This window comes from Blennius ocellaris (assembly GCF_963422515.1).
Source record: "Blennius ocellaris genome assembly, chromosome: 1".
Lineage (NCBI taxonomy): Eukaryota > Metazoa > Chordata > Actinopteri > Blenniiformes > Blenniidae > Blennius > Blennius ocellaris.
Window position 1 is genome coordinate 25,877,118 of NC_137650.1, and position 24,479 is coordinate 25,901,596.

The 24,479-nt window shown below is 40.7% G+C and overlaps 1 protein-coding gene across 1 annotated transcript; it reads left to right on the top strand.

Moving 5' to 3' along the window:
- Positions 1–2,807: 2,807 nt before the first annotated feature.
- Positions 2,808–14,340, top strand: slc17a6b (solute carrier family 17 member 6b; the record flags this gene model as incomplete). Its single annotated transcript, XM_080500793.1, has 12 exons — positions 2,808–2,881; positions 4,468–4,723; positions 5,884–6,002; positions 7,745–7,859; positions 9,067–9,154; positions 9,288–9,374; positions 9,821–9,963; positions 10,144–10,293; positions 11,143–11,275; positions 11,647–11,757; positions 13,171–13,298; positions 13,999–14,340. 12 exons carry the CDS (start codon positions 2,808–2,810, stop codon positions 14,338–14,340), a joined length of 1,746 nt encoding a protein of 581 aa, XP_080356919.1.
- Positions 14,341–24,479: the final 10,139 nt, after the last annotated feature.

The following is a 24,479-nucleotide window of genomic DNA, read 5'->3' on the forward strand; positions in this document are numbered from 1 at the left end:
TATCAGCATTACAGGATCGTAAGCCAAAACCGAAGCCTGACTCATCTCAATCTCAGGATTTAACATCAAACCAACGTTTGTCGCAGGTTTGTGCAAAGAGCTTGACATAATCAGGCTTCACGCATGTGATCCTGCAAGGTGCATGACATGTTGACCAACAAACAAATGCCTTAAACATACATGTGTCTTTGTATTTGTATGATTTCTTTTGTAATGACAAAGTTTCCTATCTGAACCTGACGCCTGTTTCATATCGGTTGTTGTTGCTACTGCTGCTCGCTGTGCGCAAGGTAGATGTTCCAAGCATGAACTGTTGGCATGTGAAGGTTTTTGTCAGCTAACCACTGAGGTCATTGTAGCCAATTAAATTTGAACTTGCTGAAGCGTTAATACTGAAAAATAAAAGAGAAAAAAAACAACTTTTGTTTGAGTTTTGTTTGTATATTGTGCCATCAATCTATCTTATCCCTCCACCCATCCATCTTCTATACCACTTCATTCAAGTCACGGTCATGGGGGGCTGGAGTCAATCCCAGGTGACTGAATCAGACAACCACACACACACACACACACACACACACACACACACACACACACACACACACACACACACACACACACACACACACACACACACACACACACATTTAAAAGAAGTGTGGAGGAAGCCAGAGTTCCTAAAGAAAACCCAAGTAAGCACAGGAAGAACATGCATGTGGCACTGAGAATGTCCAACACTGGATTCAAATCAGGGACTTTATCAATGTGTAGAAAGGACTCTAACCACCAGCACCACAACTTATTCGTATATTACACCAATATGATTGGGTTTAAAATAAAAATGGTTTTCTTCACAGTCCGTTCTGTAAATCACAGATTATTTCCAGAGATGTTATTTATTAAGCCGTCTTCCTCAAATTGTAATTTATGCTGATGATAGTTTTCTGTCAGCACAGCTATATAAACTATTCACAGACTCTTCACTTATTCTCCTTCTTCTGAACTAAAAGGTCAACCTATGAAACATTCATTTAAAAACTCTGCTGGACTCAAGACACTCTGCATGTGTGTGATGGAAAATCTCCTCCAAGCTCATGTGATCAGAGCAACCGAAACATACTGCGACTTCTGATTGATCGCAATACTCACTGATCAATGCTTTCTTAAATTCATATCTTCAGTGATATGGTGTTGAATCTTCAACAGGTGAACGAGATGAACGTCTGCTGATGAATCAGTGAAACAACTGATCAAAGTTACAGGAAGAACACATTATGATTTGCTATTCTACATATTCACTAAAATAATAAAACATACAAATGTATAAGACTTTCTCCCACAACCATAACAAATAAATGAGACAACTAATTAAAAACCAGCTTCAGAGATTATTGTTAACAAACACCAGATGGCGCTCTATGACCACAGATGGGAAAAAAGGAAAGGCGTAGTTGCCTTTTCTTTCCTTTCCTCCCTTTTGTCTCTTATTTGCACAATATCACTCCTTTAAAAGTACAAAATAATAGCTAGTATTGTTTTTACTATGACTGTATGGCGCAATCAGCTATTTGTGTGTGTTGTGTTGCTTCATAAGATTATTGTCCATATACCTTTGAAATACGATTAAACGTGGACATATTGACAAGCAAAGAATTAGAAAATTATGTTTATGTTCCTTTCAAAATAGTGCTCATGCTTTTGTGGGAAGACGTGGTTGTCGGGGGAATGAAAACAAGGGGAGACGTTTAAATTATTGATGGATTCCTCGGATGGGGAGAGGAGCCTGTTGGGGGTGTGGAGGAGGGTGAGGTGGGGTAGCGGGAGATCCACTCCTGCTCATTTGGTTTCCATAGCACCGCCCTCCTGAGAACTGCAGCTTTTATATCATGGCTTACTCTCATTGTCTTCATATGCATTTTAATAATAAAAACATGTTGAATTCAAAAACAAGACTTGCAATGGAAATTGTTTTATTTGCCCCTCACGTGGTTTCAGATTTAAAAAAATAATAATAAAGCAATCTAATTTCCCCGACTATTGTATAATGAAATGACAAATATAATCCCGACCCATGTATGATTGCTCGGGTGCTGTATATTTTGACGGTGGCCTTTACTGGCGCTCAGCATCTTGGCCAGATGTTGGACGCGGAGCTGCTGTCGCTGACCTCGGTGCTGAAACACGACGTCAGATGAACCTGCGCTCACCACAGGAGACACGATAGAGCCGCACTCTCGCTTTGACTTAAGCTACTCCAAACGCCCACGCCTGCTTTTTGAACTTTCACTCTTTAAAAAAAAAAAAAAACAACAACAACAAAAAAAACCGAACATATTTTCTTCTTCCGTTGCCTCTCGGTTTTTTTTTTCTTCCTCTTTGTCCGCACCCCTCTGCGACGCTGGTTCTCAGTTTCCCAGGGTTTGGTGGTGATGGCACTTTCCGCGGCTGCTGTACGCCAGGCGGGAGATGAGCTGCTGCTGGATGAAGGCGCGCAACTCGTTTGATCCTCCGTCTTTACGCAAAGCTGTTTTCGCTTTAGCACCGCGGCTGCAGCGCTAAAAAAAAAAAAAAAAAGCAAAAAAAAACCGAACAAAAACCAAACAGACAAAACAACAACAAAAGAAAACTACAAATCAGACGCTTTCATCGGATTGCCGCCTTGCACGGGCTCAGATTTCGTATATAGGCTAACTTGGTTTGGTGTTTTCCTCGTTAGTCGCTGCAGTCGGCCATCCTGCGCTGCAACATGACGCGTAAGCAGTAAAATAATATCGAGGAAAAAACAGGCCAACACACAGAAACTGGATATGGAGTCGGTGAAGGCGAGAGCCACGGCGGGGGTGAAGGAATTTGCGGGGAAGACCCTGGGCCATATGTACAGGTAAGGACAGCCTTTGTTTATGTATTCATGTAGTTATTGTGCGCGCGTGCTTCACCTGGTCATTATTGACACGCCTCGGTTTAAGGTACGAGCCACGGAAGGTGTGTGGGTCCACCGACCTCCTAAAACTGCGGCTTCACAACTTGCAGGGATCTCTGGTCACGCCTCTGGAAGCGAGAAGAAAATTATGCAATCATATGCCTCCGCACGCGCGCGAGTGTGTGTGTGTGTGTGTGTGTGTGTGTGTGTGTGTGTGTGTGTGTGTGTGTGTGTGTGTGTGTGTGTGTGTGTGTGTGTGTGTGTTAGTTTGGACGCCACTGACTCCTGAAGTAGGGGCCTGTACACGAATCTTATTGGCAGACAGGTTGCACAGGAACGTGCGGGCCACGTACGATTTTTTGGAGGACTCATTCATAATTTGTAAACGCTTCCATCTATCCTCTCGATCCAGCAAAAACAGACAGCTTGTATTTCTAATCTTTTTTTTTAAACACCCACTTTGGTTATTTCAACCCACATACCGTTTTTGTTTCGATATATTTCAGTTTTTGTCTGCTTGACTATTGATCATTAATATAAAATATTGATTTTAAAGTATCTGTGTGTGCAGTTCAATCAATTATTATTATGATTATTTGAATTTCGAGTCATATTTATGTGGCCAGTTCCCTTGTGAATTTATCTCACATGCCTTATATACACACAGATGTGCGTGAATCACAAGAAAATGCAGGGGGACTAACCAGCGTCTTGATTTGAACTGCAAGACATGTATTTCCAATTAGCCATGTTGTATAGCATCGAACTGCATTATTTTGCAGAAATTTGATTTTAAATGGTTTCATTAATAGTAATAATTATTATGCAACCATGATTCGGACAGACAGCGCTTAAAGGTGATTTTCTTGGAAAGAAAAAAAAAGCTGGAGGTGTGTGAGGAAAGCCCACAGACACGTGTGTGTGTGTGTGTGTGTGTGTGTGTGTGTGTGTGTGTGTGTGTGTGTGTGTGTGTGTGTGTGTGTGTGTGTGTGTGTGTGTGTGTGTGTGTGTGTGTGTGTGTGTGTGTGTGTGTGTAGGCTGGAGCTGCTGCTCGGGCTCTGCATGCTAATGAATGTGGAAGTGAGAGGGGCTGCTGCAATGCGGTACAGTCAGGGACAGGTTCGCCTCTTCTCAGCTTCCCAGGCTGTCCTGGTTGGTTTGATCATCCTTAGATTAGTTAGAATGTCACATATTTGTCTCTTATTCGTTAATCCTCCATCAGATTCAAACACTACAGATGCGTCCTTTGTTGTGTGACAGTAGAAAATGTTCTTTCATTGAGAAAATACAGCTGGTGAATCATTCTGTAACAAATGTACCTGCTGCACGTTCTGTACTGCATGGCAGCACGTGCGTGCAAGGTCAAATTCATAAAACGTATAGGAATGAAATAATTAACATGTGGAAAATGAAAAAGGCCTCATGGAATTGTGAATTTCTTTTATTATTTTTTTTTTTTGGGGGGGGGGGGTATTCTCGGTGAGGTTGTTTAATATGGAGACTGTGGAGTGAGTGTCCTCCTCCTCTTCCTCACCTGGCGGTTGCAGGGTGGTGGAGAGGAGGCAGAAAACCGGGGAGGTGATCGAGCTGACGGAGGACGGGCGGCCCCGGGAGGCCGCGGAGAAGAAACCCCCGCTATGTGACTGCAACTGCTTCGGCTTGCCCCGCCGCTACATCATCGCCATCCTGAGCGGACTGGGCTTCTGCATCTCCTTCGGTATCCGGTGTAACCTGGGCGTGGCCATAGTGGGCATGGTCAACAACAGGACCATTCACCAGAACGGCAAGATCATCATCAAAGAGGTGTGGCAAAGACGCACAGTGAAACGCGGAGGCATGCCTCGTGCCTCGAGATACAGCGTGAAGGCAATGTGATCAAAAAACAAAACAAAAAAAAACAAAGACACAAATTCCTCCATAAAAGAGGGACTGAAATGGTAAGGCCTTTATACCACGTTTGGCCATTAAACCATTTTCCAAAAGAGTGAATCTCTCAAAATATTTAGATTGTGAATCAAGACTTTCAAGGGAATTCAATCTGGATTTTTGCGCAATATTATGGGAGTGTGTTTTTACTGATGCGTAGCTGATATAATCCTAATGTCAAATAATAGGGCATGGATTGCGATTTATAGAATTAAAACGAAAAAACGAAGAATAGAATTATGGGAGAGGTTCTGAAAGTGTGAGACAGGGGCGTCATGCAAGGTGCATGACAGTGTAAGGTGGGCAGGAGTCGTCTAGGGTTCAGGGAGATAACTTTCCCAAACATAATTCACTTCTGAGAAAGACAACCTGATAAAAAAATAAAAAAATAAATAAAATAATAATAATAATAATAATAATAATAATAATAATAATAATAACTGGAGAAACTAAACTAAACTCTGAATACCGTCAATAGGTGTTTTCATTTCTGCATTTATTGGTGTATTGGAGATTAAATAAAATCTTAAATTAAAACGATGAGAGCAAATGAAACAACAGTTCGTTTTTTTAATTACCTATATGGATCCAAGCAACAGTTAATATCAATATCTTACATTGTGACAGACATGAGTAAATTCAGCATTCAACACTGTGAAGGCTATTATCAATATTTGAACAAATCAAACTGAGAGCAGACTGCTTCCAATTACACTTTGTTTTTGTTTGCTTTGTAAACACATTGTCGTTCTTAACACCCCAAAATCGGTGTTTGTCTTCAGTCAGCGTCTTTTTTCAGTTAATATTTCTTCATGGTACAAAGATGGATGCTTTATGCAATTCAGTTTAAAGTCGTTTAATAGAAATAAACCGTTCGAGGCCTTCTGTGACCAGGCCCACCTGAAGATCACTCCCGTGAAGAATAATTCTGATGGATTCATTTCAGCAAAATGCAGCCAGTTGGAGTCTTTGATCCCTCGTCTTCTTCTTTTCCTTCTTTTTTTTGCACTGCTTTTCTTTTGCACATCATCCACCAGAAAGCTAAGTTCAACTGGGACCCAGAGACGGTGGGAATGATTCACGGATCTTTTTTCTGGGGCTACATCGTGACACAGATCCCGGGAGGATACATATCCTCCAGGCTGGCAGCAAACAGGTAGGCGGGACTGCCAGTGGATTTACATAAATACAACACTGACACAGCCAAGTGGCATTTTAAAGATTGCTGACAAATCAAACGAAATGTCTCTACAGTTCAAGAGACCCCCCCCCCCCCCCCTCCTTTTCATATTTTGTCATCTCACTCTATTTAAGAGGCTTCATTTGATATTTTAGAAATGGATGGGAGACGATATTGCGCACGACACGGGTAGAATAAATTCAGATACGCAGAAAGAAATAAGATCAAGAACAGAGAAAAGAGCGGAGTCATCCTTTGTGTTTTGAAGCAGATCAGTGTGTATCTCTTTGTTTGAGTGTCTTCACTACATGAAGCAGCAGACAGACAGTCTGCGGCTCTGGAGGGGGCTGCCGGGCTGCCAGGCCTGCTGCCCCCGGTGTCAGGGCTTTCTGCCACCTGTTAATGAGCTCCCTGGAGGGGGGGGCGCAGAGATACACCAGACCCGGATTTAATTCACACGAGCACAAGCCAAGGCGTCAGCCAACAAAATGACGGTATATTGCACAAGCGAGGCTGTGTATTTATACGACGCTGCATATTTTATGGCGGACCGACTGATACGGGACAGTTATTATTATTAACCTTATTATTTATTCCCATATCAAAAGAGCACAATTCCCCATAGCTTCAGTGACCTGGAAACATGTAGTTTATCGTTGCAACTATGTTTTAGTTAAAACCAAACACTATTTTCACGCAAGAACCAATTTAACAGCTATTTCTATGTGTTAAACGTTTATTATAGGACCATTCCGTTTTTAAAATGATTTCCCCCTCTCCACTGGGGTTTCAGTGATTGGCGTGAGGATGTAATCAATTGGTCTCGTGCGGACAGAAGCCCTTTCCGGATTAGGATTTGCCCCCCCATGTGTAGACGAGATGGTATCTTTCACGTGGCAGAAATGACAAACAGGTTTCGCTGATGGCCTTGCTTCACTGGCGCAAAAATAAATATTAATATGTCGTCAATTTATATGAGTAAAATATAGTTTTCTTCGCCTTTAATGAAAAAAAAAAAAAAAAACCAGTGCTCGCTATTTTTAATAGCCAGAGTGTCCATGAATCATTTCCCCCCACATCATTAGTAAGTTATAACAGGAAATATGTAGCAGAAATAGTCTCGGATAAATCTTCTGCTTTCCCCCTTTGGACCACGTCACTTTAAAATTAAATGTCACTCTTCATGAAAAACTGATTTTTTTAAGCGGCGCTGGAGTGAATAGCGTTGCTATGGCGACACAGACGTACCAATGAGACCGCTGCCCATATTCTATGACGTCAAAACAGTGCGTGCGACACCAAGCCAATCAGAGTCCAGGAACGTCACAGGGTGCAGTGGTGGTGTGTCTCTCCAGCAGCACTAAATTAACCAGTTATTTTCTTTAAAAAATAACAACAAAAACCCAAAGTAAAACAATAATAGCAATAACAATCAACCTTCAATTGTATTTTATGTCAACATGTGAATAACAATCAATATGCTTGAAATACTGTATTGTTCAATTAAAGGCCAAGGTATAATAATAATAATAATAATAATAATAATAATAATAATAATAATAATAATAATGATAATAATGGTTTAAAGGAAGAAAGCTGTGGTCTAAAATAATTTAGTTTTATTTTGTTTCTTGTCATCAGTGGCTCACATACATGATCACTTATTTCCTATTGATTTAATTACTGATGTTAAATGTCTGTTACTGTAATATTTGCAGGGTATTCGGTGCAGCCATTGTCCTGACCTCCATTCTCAACATGTTCATACCCTCCGCTGCCCGAGTCCATTACGGGTGTGTCATTTTTGTGAGGATATTACAAGGCCTGGTGGAGGTAGGTACATTGAAATCACTGTAATTATTTGTGGTGGAATTAATGCACTTGTGAATAAAATGTTTCACTCATTTTGTAGATATTAATTGACATAAAGGTTGTACACACCTCATGTGAGTTTCCATTGGTTCAGACAAAGCACCTTCCTATGTATTCTGCTCCAAATGAAAACAAAGGAAACACAGTGTATACTGTAGCCTGGATATGCAGCCAGAGGAAATGTGAGATGACCTGTATTGATTCAGTCCACTACAGTTGGGTTTGTGGGGTAGTCCAGCTCATTGTTTTTATTGTCACACTTTGTATCCTGGATACACAACAGCAAAATGCTCCTGTACAGATGGATATGAATTAAAATGTTGGTTATGCTGATGCACATAAATCCTCTGGCATTGTAGTGAAATATAGCACACAGACAAATGCCTGCTGCTATGTGATACACCTTGGTATGATGACTTTGTTAGTTTGAAAGCTGTTGCTATGGTGTCTTACGCTGTAGATTACCAGGAATAAAGGGAAAACATGAAGATAAAAAGTTGGCATCATTGTATAAGCATGGCATCAGATTTGGGGTTTTGGGATGAATGGTAAGAAGAATTATATCTGCAGATTAACACTGTAAAACATATTGGAGCATACCTAGTCTAAACGAGATATTTAAGAATGATTAAAAATAATGAAAGCTGTTTCCCCCCCACTGCTATATTACTGCAATGAAGTACATGTAAATCATATTATACAGCTACTCAGTCGGTTCGAATTGAAATGAACATTCATGATCTCAACGCGGGCCTGATTTGCTCCATGAACTGCTCATCAGGTCCTGTTTGTTCAGGCATCATACAGTTTGTTCATGGTAATTACAAGGGTGAAAATGTTAATGGTTGTTTGATATTGAGTCAGATATCTGTTGATTAAGATTCACATCCAAAAGAGTATTCAAGATCGACTGTGAGACCGTCCTAAAGTTCTGAACATTCTCTGATGAAATTGCTGCATTCTTAAAAAAAAAAAAAGTCACAGTAGATCCTCATTGTCTTTAACAGTGCTGGAAATTAATGCAAAAATAACATAGGCACATAATTTGCCATTGTATCGCTGCAAATCAACAGCTCTCTTACATGGATTTATATTATTGTCAGTTGTGCTCAAATGAAGCTGAAAGAACACAAAGTTCCTACAAACTATTTCTGTGTGGCTTGTTTAGGGGGTGACCTACCCGGCCTGTCATGGCATCTGGAGTAAGTGGGCTCCGCCACTGGAAAGGAGTCGTTTGGCCACCATCTCATTCTGCGGTAAATAATTACAGCTCAATTTCTCTGACTGGCGTTTATAAATTGGGTTTCAGAATTGGGGTGCTGCCTGATTCCACCGATTAGGATGTCGAAGCTGTCAAGCCGCTGACTTCCCCCTCTCGCTGTTTTTCAGGCTCCTACGCCGGTGCTGTGATCGCGATGCCTCTGGCTGGGATTCTGGTTCAGTACAGTGGATGGTCCTCAGTGTTTTACGTCTATGGTAAGGCAGGCTGACGAGGCCCTGCACACAGTGCGGGTGTTTATTTTTGATGCATTGGGAAATGGCAGCCCAAGAACAATAGCCTTTGAATAGTGTTTTCAAGCTGAACTAAGACTGACACCTTCAGGGTTTGACAGCTGGTGAATTCAGTCAAAGTCAAATGGATTTATCTGGGCGAACTGTGTATTGATTCCCTCCGCTCAATGTTTTGGAGTGTCAATAAATAAACCAACATCTCTCTCTCTCTCTCTCTCGCACTCGCTCTCTCTCTCTCTGGATGTGATACAGTTTGCTTTTGCCGTTTGGCTTTTATTCTCTCAGGCAGTTTGGAAAGATCACACTGCCAAAACCTTTTACATGTGATTACTGATGAGGTTAAAATGAGCTGCAGTCCTTCATCTGTGATTATCTCGAGCTCTGACTTGCAATCTGTGTGTAATGTGCAGGATGCGTCGGCATCTTCTGGTACATGTTCTGGGTCCTTGTGTCTTATGAGAGCCCTGCCGAACATCCAACCATCACTGATGAGGAACGTTGCTATATCGAGGAGAGCATTGGAGAAAGTGCCCAGCTAATGGGTCCCTCAGAGGTGAGAGGGTACCCTCCAGATAACAAGCTGAACTTCAAGCATCTATGAATAATTTCCAACACTATTTTATATATATTTTGTTTTCTTATCAACTGCATTACAAGCACTGAATGCTGCGTGTTTTCATAGAGACATGATATAGAATGGGTAATTTAATGTGTGTAACATAATTTATTTCAGAAATTCAAGACGCCATGGAGGAAGTTCTTCACCTCAATGCCTGTCTATGCAATCATTGTGGCCAACTTCTGCAGGAGCTGGACGTTTTACCTGCTGCTGATTAGCCAGCCTGCATACTTTGAGGAGGTGTTTGGCTTTGAAATAAGCAAGGTAAGATTACATGAGCAGAGTGTGTACAAATCACAAGCATAAAGCGTGGATAGCCTGATCAGTGAAGTATAGATTAATATGGAAAGACAGCAGTGGAACTTTACAGTCAGTCGCTTTAAAACTGAGCATGTGACACTTTGCTGTTGGACTAACGGATTGATTTGAAAGCAGAATCAATGTCGGTGTAACTAGTGGCCACTGGCTCTTTCTAATGAACTGAGACTTTACATAATAACAGAAAATCTCCTCACAGCAAACATGAAAAGATTCGCCGCTGAATATCTGTGGTAGAAAATCACAAAAGAAGGACGTTCTCTTGAGCAACTATAACCTGCCAAATGAGTACTATATTATGTCAATGCTTTTCAAGATCAGTGGCTGATGTAATAAAATTAATGTGCTGAAATACCTGTTTTATATATATAAGCAGTCAAATGCTGCAAAATCTTAATGAAGTGAACAGTGTCGGTCGAACTGATCCTCACAAGAGCTTTCAAAATCCTTTAAATGAGAGTCGCTTTGAATACTATAAGTAATCACAAAATTCAGAGTAACAATGAAGTTCTAATTTGTGTCCCGTCGTCATGGTGGTATTTTGATTATAACAAGAATAATTCACGTCCGTTTTTCAATATGACCTTTTTGTGTTGAGTTTGCATGTTCTCCCAGTATTTTCCTTCAAGCACCTCAGCCTCTTACAATACAAAGACGTACACGAGAGAAACATTATTTTCAAACTATTCACATTTAATCTAAAACATTACTTTACATTGGTTTGCCTTGAAAAAGCAGAACAAAAAAGTTGTGGTTTTCTTTCTGACTTGGTGGACTTTGTGTGTACAATTGTAGGTCGGCATCCTGTCTGCCCTTCCCCACTTGGTGATGACCATCATTGTGCCCATCGGTGGCCAGCTGGCTGACTACCTGCGGAGCAGGAACATCCTGACCACCACCACGGTCAGGAAAATCATGAACTGTGGAGGTGAGAATTCTCAAGTGAGGATGAAATAAAGCGTTTCCACACCTCTCCCCACACAGCTACAGGGTGTTACTTCCATGGTGTTGGATCCATTATGTAGTTGTATTTATTTATAGATTGTTACTCCTCACTGCCCACCAGTTTTAAGAGACAGTTTTGTTTATATTTTTTGTAAAAAACAAAAACAAAAGAAAAACAATTTGTTCAATACTTCAATCCACAGGCTGACTCGGTGGGTGTGATTGTGCATTGATTTCATATCTGTCACTTATGTAATTGAGTGCAGGCCCTATCATGCCTAATTTAATTGGCAGTGTGATGGCCAGCAGCCTGTGGGCTTTTTGTCTGACCTGCTGTCTCTCTTTCTCTGCTAGGATTTGGCATGGAGGCCACATTGCTGCTGGTGGTCGGATATTCCCACAGCAAAGGGGTGGCAATCTCCTTCCTGGTGCTTGCTGTGGGCTTCAGTGGATTTGCTATATCAGGTTAGTAGAACGAAAGATACTATCAGCCCCGTCACAGGGCAACTTGAATACAAACATCACGGTGTCACAGTGTATTCACAACAATCTGGAAATATGATGAGTTAGGGTCAACAACTACAGATACACTTTGTGATTCTCTAAAGTGAGTCAGACTGACTATGTGAAAAGAGTTAGGGTACACTCTGGATAAATCGGCAGCCCACCACGGGGAAAACACACACATTCCTTCACATCGACAATCTATTCAGTGTCACCAAATAACCTCATAAGAAGCACGTCAAGTGCACACACAAACAGAGGAGAGAATACAAACCCAACATAGAAATGCCCCCAAACCCATATTTGAATCAACCGCTGTGAGGAACAGTGCTGACCACTAATCCACTGTGTGGCTTTGATAAACAGTTTCTTCATATGATATTGAAAAGGTGCCTGTTCTCGTGAGGCACTTGGCTTTCCAAAACTAGTTAAAGTTACGGATAAAACAGTCTCTAATACAAGAAGTCATGCAGTGTATGTAAGTATCATCCATTAAAAGAATATGATTGTTAGAAAAGACTGGCAGCCCCTTAATGGTAATGTCCCACTGTCCTCTAACAATGTAGCTATGTTTAACGAGATGAGACGAGATGAGACGAGATTAGATGAGATTGCTAAATAGGTGAGGTTGATTTATTAAAGAGCAACAATAATTACTCAAAGACAAATGACAATTAAAGTGGCCAGGTAACAAAGCACAATATTAATAGGAGAAATCACATTACACACATTCTAAAACTTATTATCATGCTAGAACTTGTTGTTTTTCTCCAAGGCAAGCCGGAATAAAAATCTGTTCTTTTGCATGTCAAGCTAATGTATTCTTGGGCTATGAGACGTGACCTTTGGGCTGATCCAGTCTTTCGGTTGACCCCCTCAAATCTCACATATTGCTGTAACAATACAATTCTTTCATGTGGCCCCTTTAACTTCCTTGAGCCATTCATTCAACAGATTTCAGCACATTCATGCTTCATCAGAAAGAATGCAGACACTTATGACTTTGTGCAAAATCAGTTTCCTTCCTGTTGTTTCCAAGCTTTCTCCCGGAGTGTTTAATAATTCAGTGCTAGCTGTCTCGGGGGATTTGCCAAGCAGGCAGCGTGCGGCAGCTCACGAGGACACTTACTCATTCAGCCAGTCAGAGTGGGGGAGGAGGAGGATGTGTGGCGAGTTGATGCCTATTTTTTGCAACAAGACGGTCACCATTTGTGCTTCTTTTATCTCCAACTGTGTCCTGCCCGAGTTCTTGTTGTTTTTGTTGTTGTTTTGCCTGATACACGGTCATGCCGTCTCACTCAGTTTGTTAATTACAAGGACCACATTTAATGACGGAGGTGGGATTTTTGAGTAATGTTGTATTTACTTCATCAGGTTTTAACGTCAATCATCTGGACATTGCCCCCCGTTATGCCAGCATCCTGATGGGCATCTCTAATGGTGTCGGTACCTTGTCCGGGATGGTGTGCCCACTCATTGTTGGTGCTATGACAAAGAACAAGGTGAACACTTTGTACTCCTCTCATTCAATATATAGGGACAAATGTATACAATAAACATTGCATAAATAACGCATTAACATATAGTTATAAAGTAATTTATTAATACACCCACAAGAGCAATACAGATGTGTGATCAGGTAGGACAGTACACTAATGTCTAATGGCTGGGAAATACTGTACAATAATACATGCTTATATAAGTGATCAGAACCTTATAGACTATTAGGAAGGCCGAGCAGTGAATTATTACTTACTGGATTTATTAGTTTAGTCATTAGAGAAATTTATGGTAGTGAAAAATATTTATGATGAGCTGATGTTCATCAAATACAAATACAAACAGACATACTCTTTTTAACTGCTACAGCTTGAGTCAGACGATGGAGTCCATAGGCAGTACAGACACAAGTGTTGTTGTTCTAGATTGATGTTTTTCATTTAACATTTCTGGTTTGCAGATGGTCTGTAACTGTTGCATCTGTCACACTTTGCCTGTAGGAGGTACAATGTTGTTTTTTTAAAAGCCTATTTTATCGTTTACATTTTTATATTTACAGACGACAATAGTGACAATAAATACGGTTTTAAAATGTGTCTATATTAAAACAAGTAATGGTTTTACTCTCCACTCCATGGGTTTTTTTATGAATAATTTAAAAGAAGATGACAATGACTCACATTTCCTTGATTTGCCTTTCAGACTCGAGAGGAGTGGCAGTACGTGTTCCTGATAGCCTCCATGGTGCATTATGGAGGTGTGGTCTTCTACGGGCTCTTCGCATCTGGAGAGAAACAACCCTGGGCCGACCCAGAACTCACCAGCGAGGAGAAGTGCGGCTTCATCGACGAGGACGAGCTGGCGGAGGAGACCGGAGACATCACTCAGAGTTACAGTGCTTTCGGGGGCCAGGCGAAGACGTACGGTGCGACCACGCAGGTGAACGGAGGCTGGGCCACTGGCTGGGAGAAGACGGAGGAATACGTCCAGGAAGAAGCGCAGGCGGGGGGCTACGGATATAGGCAGGATGAAGGATATTCTTAGACCAAACACACATTCACCGAGACATAAGTAGACTTATTTTCCCTGAGTGTGCATCAGTTTTAGTCCTTAAAAAAAAAAAAAAAGAATCAACAAATGAGAACCGAGTAAAAAGTTACAATCTATTGTTGTATTGTTTGCACAACTTCAAAAAAAAAAAAGCTACAAAAAATAATCAACTTAATGTAAAAATTACAGAAATATATATGTAAAATCAAAGATATCTGATTATTAGAGTGTAAACACATATCAAATTGGCAGTTTGTAAATGTATTATTATTATTATGCATATTGATGATAAATATATTTATTTGGAGTGCAATCGTGCGTAAAAGTGAACATTTTCATCCATCAGCTGAGGCTTCCTGATCACAATATGAGGCCTGTAGGATTATGTAGGAGCTGCCCATCAGAATCTATCAAACCAGAAGTTACAGTGCAATGTTCTACAAGCCAGCCATTTCAGTGTACAAATATATCACTGCACACAGCATTGTAAACAGAAACTAGACACTGATAATATAGATTGTACTGTACCTCTCCTCGATGCACTCAGACTAGTGTGTCCTTTTAATGCACAATAGAATCTTTTTTCTTTTTTTTTTTCCTGTCACCTGCTTCTCTGTGTGTGTAAATCTAAGTGATGTAGGTGAGTCAGTGTAGCGAACTGACGAGTGGCTCGGTATGAGTGTTTGGTTCTACACACATGAAAAGGTATAGATGTCTTTCAAATGTTCATTATTCCTGTGTTTTGTAACTCTGTACCTCTGCGATTGAGCATTTGATTTTTGACATTTGTAGCCCGACACATCTCAGCAGTGTAGTGCAGGAGTAAAGCCATCCTCATTGATAAACTCATCAGTAGGACCAAGTCGCTCAAATTATAGCTGTACTGAAGCATTGTTGAAAATTTGTCTAAAAGAAAAGTTATATGACAGAGTAAATATGTTAAAGAGTTTATAGATTAAATATAGACATTGATAGAGCACAATATATTTAGTCATACATGACCTTAAGAAGGTTTTGTGCAATGTAAAAACCTGGACGATGAACCAAAATCAGTATATGACTCTTGGTTGCAAACTAAATACTGTTCAATGGAAAGAAAATAAATGACGTTTAGAAGAAAGAAAGACATTTATATATACAATCAAAATGATATGTGAGTATAATCTATTGAAATGATTCACATTTTATGATTTGTGAATCCAAAAGTCATACGTTTTTAACACAGGTTTAATCTGTACCATCAGGACAAACGACAAAACAATTCCACCAACTAGACACATATTCTGCCTCAAAACCATGAAAACAGCACAGAAAAGAAATAAATTAAAATGAGCTCAACAATATGCATTTTAAGGCCTTTCAAAAGTAAAACTAGAAGGTTACAAGATAATACATGTTGTGAACGTTCCAAAACAAGTATTTGAATGTTTACATTTCTCTATTTGCTCAAAGCTCACCCTCCCCCCAAAAAAGAAAAAATAAGAAGCATATTTCTATTTACATTTTTATTCAATTTTGAGGGGCAATTAGTCATGTGCAATCTGGACAAACTCTTCACCAGTTTTTTTTTTTTTTGTGAAAGTGGGAGGAGATGTCTTATGAATCACTATGTTCTGTGAGGACCTGCCTTTATCTGTGGAAGTCTGGTAAATCAAAAGTGTTTTAGCCAAAAGAAACAATTAACACACACCAGAACCACGCGTGTCGTCTTCATTCTGCACTCACACTGACAAGGTCTGAAGGGGGCCAACTTTGTTTATTTTCGTCACTTGTCTGTTGAGACCACAAGTTAGCACAACGTAGACGTGTGTGGGTGTGTATTTATGCATGGAACAAAATGAAGTTGGCTGTATGTCTTTTTTTTGGAGAGGGGGGTTGTTTTTGTTAGATTAATGTTAATGCTCTTTTTCATTTTTGTCTTTTTGTCTCAGAACTTGTTACTGATGCTTCAATTTCTTTGCACAATTAACCAAAGGTGAAAAGCAGAGCCGGGTTTTGGCTGGATGTGAACCGTTTCTAAGGTGTTACCGACCATCAGCAGTGAGGTTCCAGCATGCTGGATCCCCACCCTGCGCAGGTAGCACCAAACATTACTCAGTGTACAAAGCAATAAATCCATAGTAACAGTTCTGATTAAATGTCACGAACAGTCATTATGTAACTGTTTTTTTTATGCATTTGTTTAAAAGTTGTGTTTTTTTGTGATAACAAATGTAGGAAAAAAAAGACACTTGTAAAGATAAAAACAAACAAACATAGGATTATATGTAGAAAAATATAGTAATAGAGTCCAATGCAAATGTCTTTGACATGTAAAGTGTGCAAAGCGTTTGTGACGGGGCTGCTCACCAGATGAGAATGATAAAACGAGATCCGTCTGACAGGCGGGCGCTCGTCTTCTTCATGTCTGTGTTTTTGTTTTGGTGTGGTCCACACTGACTGTGTGTTGTTCTCTCTCTCTCTCTCTCTCTCTCTCTCTCTCTCTCTCTCTCTCTCTCTCTCTCTCTGTTTATTTGGATTAATGTCCTTCATTCAGTAGCTGGACCCCCGCCACCCTACTTAACCACATGTACCTCCTTCTTACCCCGTGCAACCCTGATATGTTATGGTCACAATATTCAATGACAATGAGGATGAAAACCTGAACATGTGGTTTTGAAAAATGACAAATGTGCAACCTGAAGTAGTGAGAAGTTTCCTGTTTTTGTGCCTCTGAAGTTAAAGTGTGATTATATGGCTTCTGTTGCTGTGTAAATTGAAAGGTTTGTTGATGTCAAAATCTTTTTTTGATATATAAAAAAAACCAACAACAACCTAACAAAAGTGAACCAATCTGTGTGTCTTGAGTCTTTCTCCCACCAAAAACAAAAACAGACAAGGAAATGGCTGTTAACACAAGTGAAGTTGCTCAACCTGTTTATTTATACATAACAGCAATCACTGTTTCACATCTCTGTTAGTTGATCTTGATTTAATCTTATAAACCTATAGGTATCCTGTGCAAACTGTTTTCACAACACATTCTACTGAAGACTTGCATCTGTATGTACAGTATAGTTTTGTTTACTCTTCATCAAAAAGAAAACAAAATCGTAGTTCATGGTCGTGCGAGATGAGTGTGAGACCCTTTCTTCCAATAGAGGCAGCCACTGAGTGACTAACACTCAATATTTGTTAAAAAGTTAAATGACCTGGACCATGGGCGTAAAGGACTGCTGCACAATCAAGAAACAACAGTCAAAACGTGTACGCATTTCCCTAACATTGTGTTGAGTTGGCTATGGATGGATTTAGCAAAGTGAGTTTTGGCAGCACCAACAAGGCCACAGGAAGTGGCGAGCTAACGGCCGCCCAATCTTGCCCCTTGGTGAAATCAATAGGGTCAGTCCCCAGAGTTTCACCGGACCTATCGACTGTTCTAACCTCTTAATGGAGATGAGAGGGAGGAGGAGCACTTATTGAGCTATTTGGAAGTGCCATTTCCATTTAGGAGCCGACGCTTGTCTCCACCTCTTCAACTCATTTGCACAAGGTCTTTGCAGGTGATTGTCGGAGGAGATGCAACAAAACAAAGCGGCGCACCTCAAAAGTACATGCCATTTACTTAATCTTTATGTGTTGTCAACAATAAGTTTACTTATTTATCACATTTCCATCATGATCTGATGGCTGCCATGCGAGCTGCTCACTATTCACTGGAAGCCACTTTGTGTTCAGTGTCTTTCTCTATGCCACTTCTTCACATGGAAGGTCGAAGTGAGTAATCAAACCACCAGCCCTGAGATTTGACGATGACCTGCTCTACCAGCTGAGCCACAGCTGCTCAGTTCAATTAGCTCCTTATTTCCTCCGAACGCTCATGATATTGATAATTGTCAGACATTTGGATGATTGCATAGTAATCTTGTTGATGCCAGATGGCTGCTGTAGATTTAGTTTTAGCTGTGTGTGTATGTGGAAAACCCTGTCATAAATAACTAAAGTGGTAAATGCAGTCTTGTAGTTGCTGTTACTTCTAAAGTCACATGATCAAAGCGGCTGACAGCGATAGTCATGAATACTAAAGGTGGAGTTGTTAGATAGATAAACCTTTTATCAGTCTCACAAGTGAGAAATTGCTGTTTTAAAAAATTGAAAGAAAAGTTTGCAAATGTTAACATTTATCAACAACATACATTTTGATTTTAATAAAAAAAAAAGATTTCAATTCAAGTTTCTGAAAAACTTAATAGTATCTTATACAAACGATCCAGCCAGGGTTTTACACTCTGGAAGTAAAGATGTTTTTTTTGACTCAACATTATGATCTGTGTCACTACTGATGATGAGACTGGTGGACCTGTCAGGACAAGCTACAGTGATGATCAGGAAAGTGTTCAGATCAGTGCTGACGTGTGTCTAAGACATTTTTTTAATAAAAAATTGAGAAACCCAAACGTGTCAAGAGCTGATTTTTTTTTTTGTTTGTTTGTTTGGGTTTTTTTTTTTTAATAGCTGTTGAGGTTATAAAACATTTGGGGAGGTTGTTTTTTGTTGTTGTTTTTTTTTTGCTCTGACACAAACCTACCATGTGTACATTCAACATTATTGAGAGGCACACAAACTGCTCTGTAAAAATTTGTATTTCAAAGTGCCGCTTGCACAGGTGTAATGTCGCTCACACACTGAAGACAGATTTCACATAAAGAAAGCAGAAAACATGTTTACACATTCATAGATTCTGGATTTATTTAATAATGAGGATATCACAAGACTACAGACAAACAGTATTCTTGAAATTACATGCACAAACATGATGTAAAATCACAGTGGTTAATTTAGTCTTGAAATGGTAAAGTAAATAGTGACTCTTTATGCATATTGGTCAAACATGCAGATTTGACAACTGCTTTTCAATTTTATGCAACACTAAACCTCGATATTGCTCTTTGCAGCTCTTTCAGTCCCGACTCGCTTTTACTGCAGTAACATTCAGACCACATTCTCTCTGTTAACATTGACGTCAAACAGCTCTGCAGGAGCTCTGAGAACTCCAAGGTGACACAGAGGTCTATGTTTGATTGACGCACAAGTCCTCGATCAGGTGTTGATCAAAACAGTGTGTCTCCACTCCCATGCCAGCATTGTATGTGCATGTGTGTGTCTGTGTGTGTGCTTTTGTCTCTTGCCTCGTCTCAGTTTATTGATTCAGTAAATTTGACAGGCTTAATAAATGTGTCACTGGTCACCCTTAAACGATGTTTTCTCACAGCCAACCAGCCTGAACTGTCATCCTGCCCCTGTACAAGCGAGTGAGGTGACCCGTAACCCGTTGCACCCATCAATCAACCAATTACAGGAATAAACTTGCCTCTGAAAAAGAGGGGAAAAAAAATAAAATTAAGTTGACAGTCGACTTGCTGTCTGCATACTGATGCAATTTTTTTTTTTGCGGCAACACGTCATTCGGCAGCTCTTTAAATGTTCTTTCTTTGGAGTTGTGATGTTTTCATTTGCATCATATGTATAAATAAAGCTTGTGGGCGTGTTTGCCTGACAGCATGGAGGCTAAACAAGGAGAATGAGCATGCATATGTTCAGCCTTGTAAATGGGTGTTCAGATATGGGTGGGGGGCAGGTGCGGCCGCAGCCTCCAGGGAGCTGATGGGGGGGTGAGAGGAGTGGAAGAGGAGGCCAAAATCACTCTTTAATGACTCCGGGCTGTGCTTGGTCCCTGAGATCCTATGTGGCTCATAAATAAGTTCCTAATTTGCACAATGTGCCTCCAGCATTTCAGAGCAGGACACTAGATGATGAGCAAGTATTTTTTTCAATAGGATATTGATTAAAGAGCAAGAAGGGTCGTATGGTTTGGGTCCGAATGAATTCACAACAGACATTACTCGTCTTAAAATATAACAAAGCTGCAAGACCTGGAATCTCCTACTTTTAGGCATTGCTCCAAAGATAGGAATATCTTTTTTCTTTCCGCTCAAGTTGAAAACAAAGTAGGTTCTCGTCGAGTCACATTCATTCACATGTGAGCTGTCCATGGTGCTCAGTGATGAATGACTGTGTAACACCACCACAAAGTGTTCACTCAGCTGCGCATACATAGACATGTTGAATGCAGATAAACCACAAGGCGCCATCATGGCATTCAAGAGCTAAGCTGATCCTGTTCTACAAGCCACACTTCTACATGAATACTGGGCAACAACCACACACACACACACACAGAACAGACTCTGAATCCTCGCCGATTGGCTTGGGAAACAGTAGCGGGATCCTCCTCCCGCACAAGTCAGGAAGCATGATTGGTTGCACATGCCAACCCTCAGCAGTATCACCACAGCTGGTATATATTTAGCTGACCATGCCCCCACCCCCCCACCCCCACCCTCCTCCTCCCCTTCATCAACCCATTCCTCCCAACACCTCCATCTCCTCTCCTCATACGCCTCCTACCACCTTGTCAGGAAGTGCGTCATCAGCTCGTCAAGGGGAGCCTCTGGGGCGAGGCACGCTATAGGAAGTCACAAACTCCCCCTCCACAGGCCTCCTTCACGACGGCACACACAGACTCTCAAAGCCGGGCGTTTGAAGCTCGACAGCATGATGCAAGATTGTCTGCATAGAGTACATGCAGACATGTACAATGGTGGTGCGAGTGTTGTTTTGTATTCTTTCCTTACATACTGGAGCAGTTTCAAAAGTAAAGCTCTTCTTTTTGATCTCATCCAAAAGGATGACCCATCAGCACACAGCCACAAACCTAAAATGATCCTAATATATTAGGAAATGCACGTCTTAATCGAGGAAGAATGTCTATAAACATGCATTTGATGTCCGTTGGGATGCTGAGTAACTCTGCAGAACCATGAGAAAAACTGGATCAAACACTCACTGTGGTGTGACATTGCAAACTTCATACATTACAATTACCAAAAATGAAAGAAATACTATTTATTTTTATTGTAGGTTATGGGTTGCATTAAGATTAACAACCACAACACAACACTGAATCCTAAAGTTAAATAGCCAGGATGCAGCAATAAAATACATTTTCCTTTTGACTAGTTAAATAATATTAGCATCATATCCATACTCTGAGTTTTTGAAGACATTCAGGCTGAAGACTTATCAACAAGGAGAATTCACATTACACTTCTTTCATGGACACTTTTAAGCTCCTGGTAATAGATGGTTTTATTTTTTTTTAAAGTGCACAAAATGAACCTTTTCAGGATGTACTTCTTTTTTTTTTGCGCTGAAACAAAGGGAAAGTATTAAGTTATTGTTATAGGATACAATTTTACTGGTTTGGCTCAGTTTGGATCAAATCGAGAAGAACGTTGCTCCTGAAATTGAACAGACAGCTCTGATTTAGACTGTGATATATAATTTCACAGTTGTATATTTGAAAATAATATTTTTTTGTTTGTTTGTTTGTTTTTTTATGCAGCCAATACATTCCTCCTTGTTGTGCTGATAAGGTTTATTATTTGAACAAGGACAGCAAGAATAGAAAACACTGAGATTGGGAGCTGCAGAGTAAAATCACTCAATGCTGCTAAAGCACCTGGATTGAAGCGTGTGTGTGTGTGTGTGTGTGTGTGTGTGTGTGTGTGTGTGTGTGTGTGTGTGTGTGTGTGTGTGTGTGTGTGTGTGTGTGTGTGTGTGTGTGTGTGTGTGTGCGTGTGTGTGTGCGTGTGTGTATTCACATGCACAGTCACGCACGGCACGTGTGTTGTGTCCAGTGGTTCCATATTCAGGCTATCCTCTTAGTACCCTATCACCAGATGGGTGCTAGCTATAGATGTGTGTCTGGCAGAGGGGTGTGGGGGTATGGGGGTGGGTGTCTGTGGGTGTGTGTGTGTGTGTGGGGAGGGGGGGGGGGTTACAAAACCCAAGGCCTCCTTTTGTCCTGTTGCCTGTCACTGATGGCCTCACAGTGGGGTGACAAACACACTCCAAATCTCATTAAAAAGTGAGTGGTACTGGTGGTGGGGGGGGCTTCCCTTTCTAAGGGGTCTGTAGTAAATAAGTCCAGATAATACAAGCTATTTCAATCTGTATTATGTTATATGTGCATTGAAATAAATACAATTAAAAACGTTTATTTTTCCTTTTGTCCGGCAGTGTCTTCATAAGTCTTTACGGACTGGGCTGAACACACACTTCCTTTGACGCTTTATTGATTTCATGCTCCCACTGATTCGTATCCATCTGATTTCATTAGTTATAGTGATGTGACATCTGATAGAGAGGTCTCAAAGCAGATGGATGACACAAGAATGACACTATCTCTGTCTGCCCTTTTCTATTAGGAGTCGGCTCAATGCGCCCTACAAGAGCTGACGAGTCCATTTGCTGTGACTGATAACAGCAAACATGACAAACACCTCCTTAGAAAAGATCCTTTCATTATCTCATGTTGAACCATTTCACATAATTGCATGTACAATTGGTAAAACACCAAGTACCCATTGTACAACCTGCAATTTACCTATTAGGTGATAAATTGCTTTAAAATTGCAGGCAATTACTTTTCAACTGCACCAGAAACCACCCACTTCCCTCTCAGCTGAAGAAAAACCCTGCTGAATCCAAACAGAAGCTTGTTTGACTCTTTGTTATTAATTTCCCGCAGCTGTTTTATTTTTTTCAATGAGAACTTAAGGAGACACATTTGCATCTGTCTAATGGATTTAACTTTGTGTCGCTGCAGTGATAAAATATGGATGCACTGTGCCTTTAAGAGCTGAGTGTGCAAGAGCAGACACCTTGGGATGTGTGTGGGAGAAAAGGGACAGACAATAAACAAATTGGATAAAGCACACAGGAGACACCGCCTCTGATATTTGCTCTGGAAAGATCATGGAAAAATTACAAGTTTGATATTTCACATGAAAACAGAGAGTTAAAGCTACGACTCCCATTAGTGTTATGACACAGCTGGGAGGATTACTCCCCGGCTGGTTAAATAAGGTTTCTTTTTTTATTGAGCAATTGAGTTTCAAGTGGATTTGACTGGAGAAGTAACTGATATAAATCAGAGAAACTTGTGAAATTCTCAGTTAAAGAAAAACAAAACTCTGGTTTCATATACGCTGTTTGATTTGCAATAATGACATTTCACTGGAGACATATTCAACTGTGCCTTGCACCATTTGTCTCATTAGTGGCAATATCTTCCTGCCCTGGTAAATATTTAATGCTGGAAAACCACCTGTTATGAAAAACGCATATTATCAACTTGTGTCCATATGCACTTTTTCCTTTAATTACCAGCAATTTCATCATGACATCAATGGAAGCTTTACTTCCAGTGAGTTTTAGATTGACACCATCTAAGTAACACCACTGGATATCTCACCTTTCATGCTATTGTATGGCAACCGATGGTTGTCCAAAGGAGTCAGATGAAAAGGATAAAATAATGTCAGGATCCTTCTTTCATCATATCAGCTTCCTTTGTTAGGAGCTGTCTTCCTTTGGCTCCCTCTCCCTCCCTCATGGTCGCCCTCACTCTGTCACTGCTGCATGGTGACTCAGACACTGCAGCGATGCTACTTCTGAACGATCTGCCGGATGAGTCACACTCCGATCGGACCATGTCCATCTCTGAGAAGTTTTTTTTTGCCCCCCTCTACGTTCAAAAAGAAAAGAAAACAAACAAACAAACAAAAAACTCACAGAAACATACACACATTGGCAGGTGAGAGCAAACGAAAAATGTACTCGAACTTGAGGATGTTTAGGTTTGGCTCAACAGACAGCGAACTGACATGATGGATGTTTCAAACACTTGTTTTCAGGCCGCCCTCTGTACCGACACTGCACAGTAAATAAACAAGCTGATTTTAATGGTGTTCCCTTCACACCGCCCTGACCGTTGCTGCACCAACGCAGTAAATCTGTCAATCTGCCGCTCTGCAGAGGGGCAAGAGTTTTGTTTATCTCCTCACACTCCAGTCCATCTGTCAGTCTTCCTGGCCTCCGCTCCGACCCAGAGCCGGACGACTGGATGTTTGAGGTTCGAAAGCCCTTATACGCCTTGCTCTCTGGCCTTACACACACACACACACACACACACACACACACACACACACACACACACACACACACGCACACACACACACACACACACA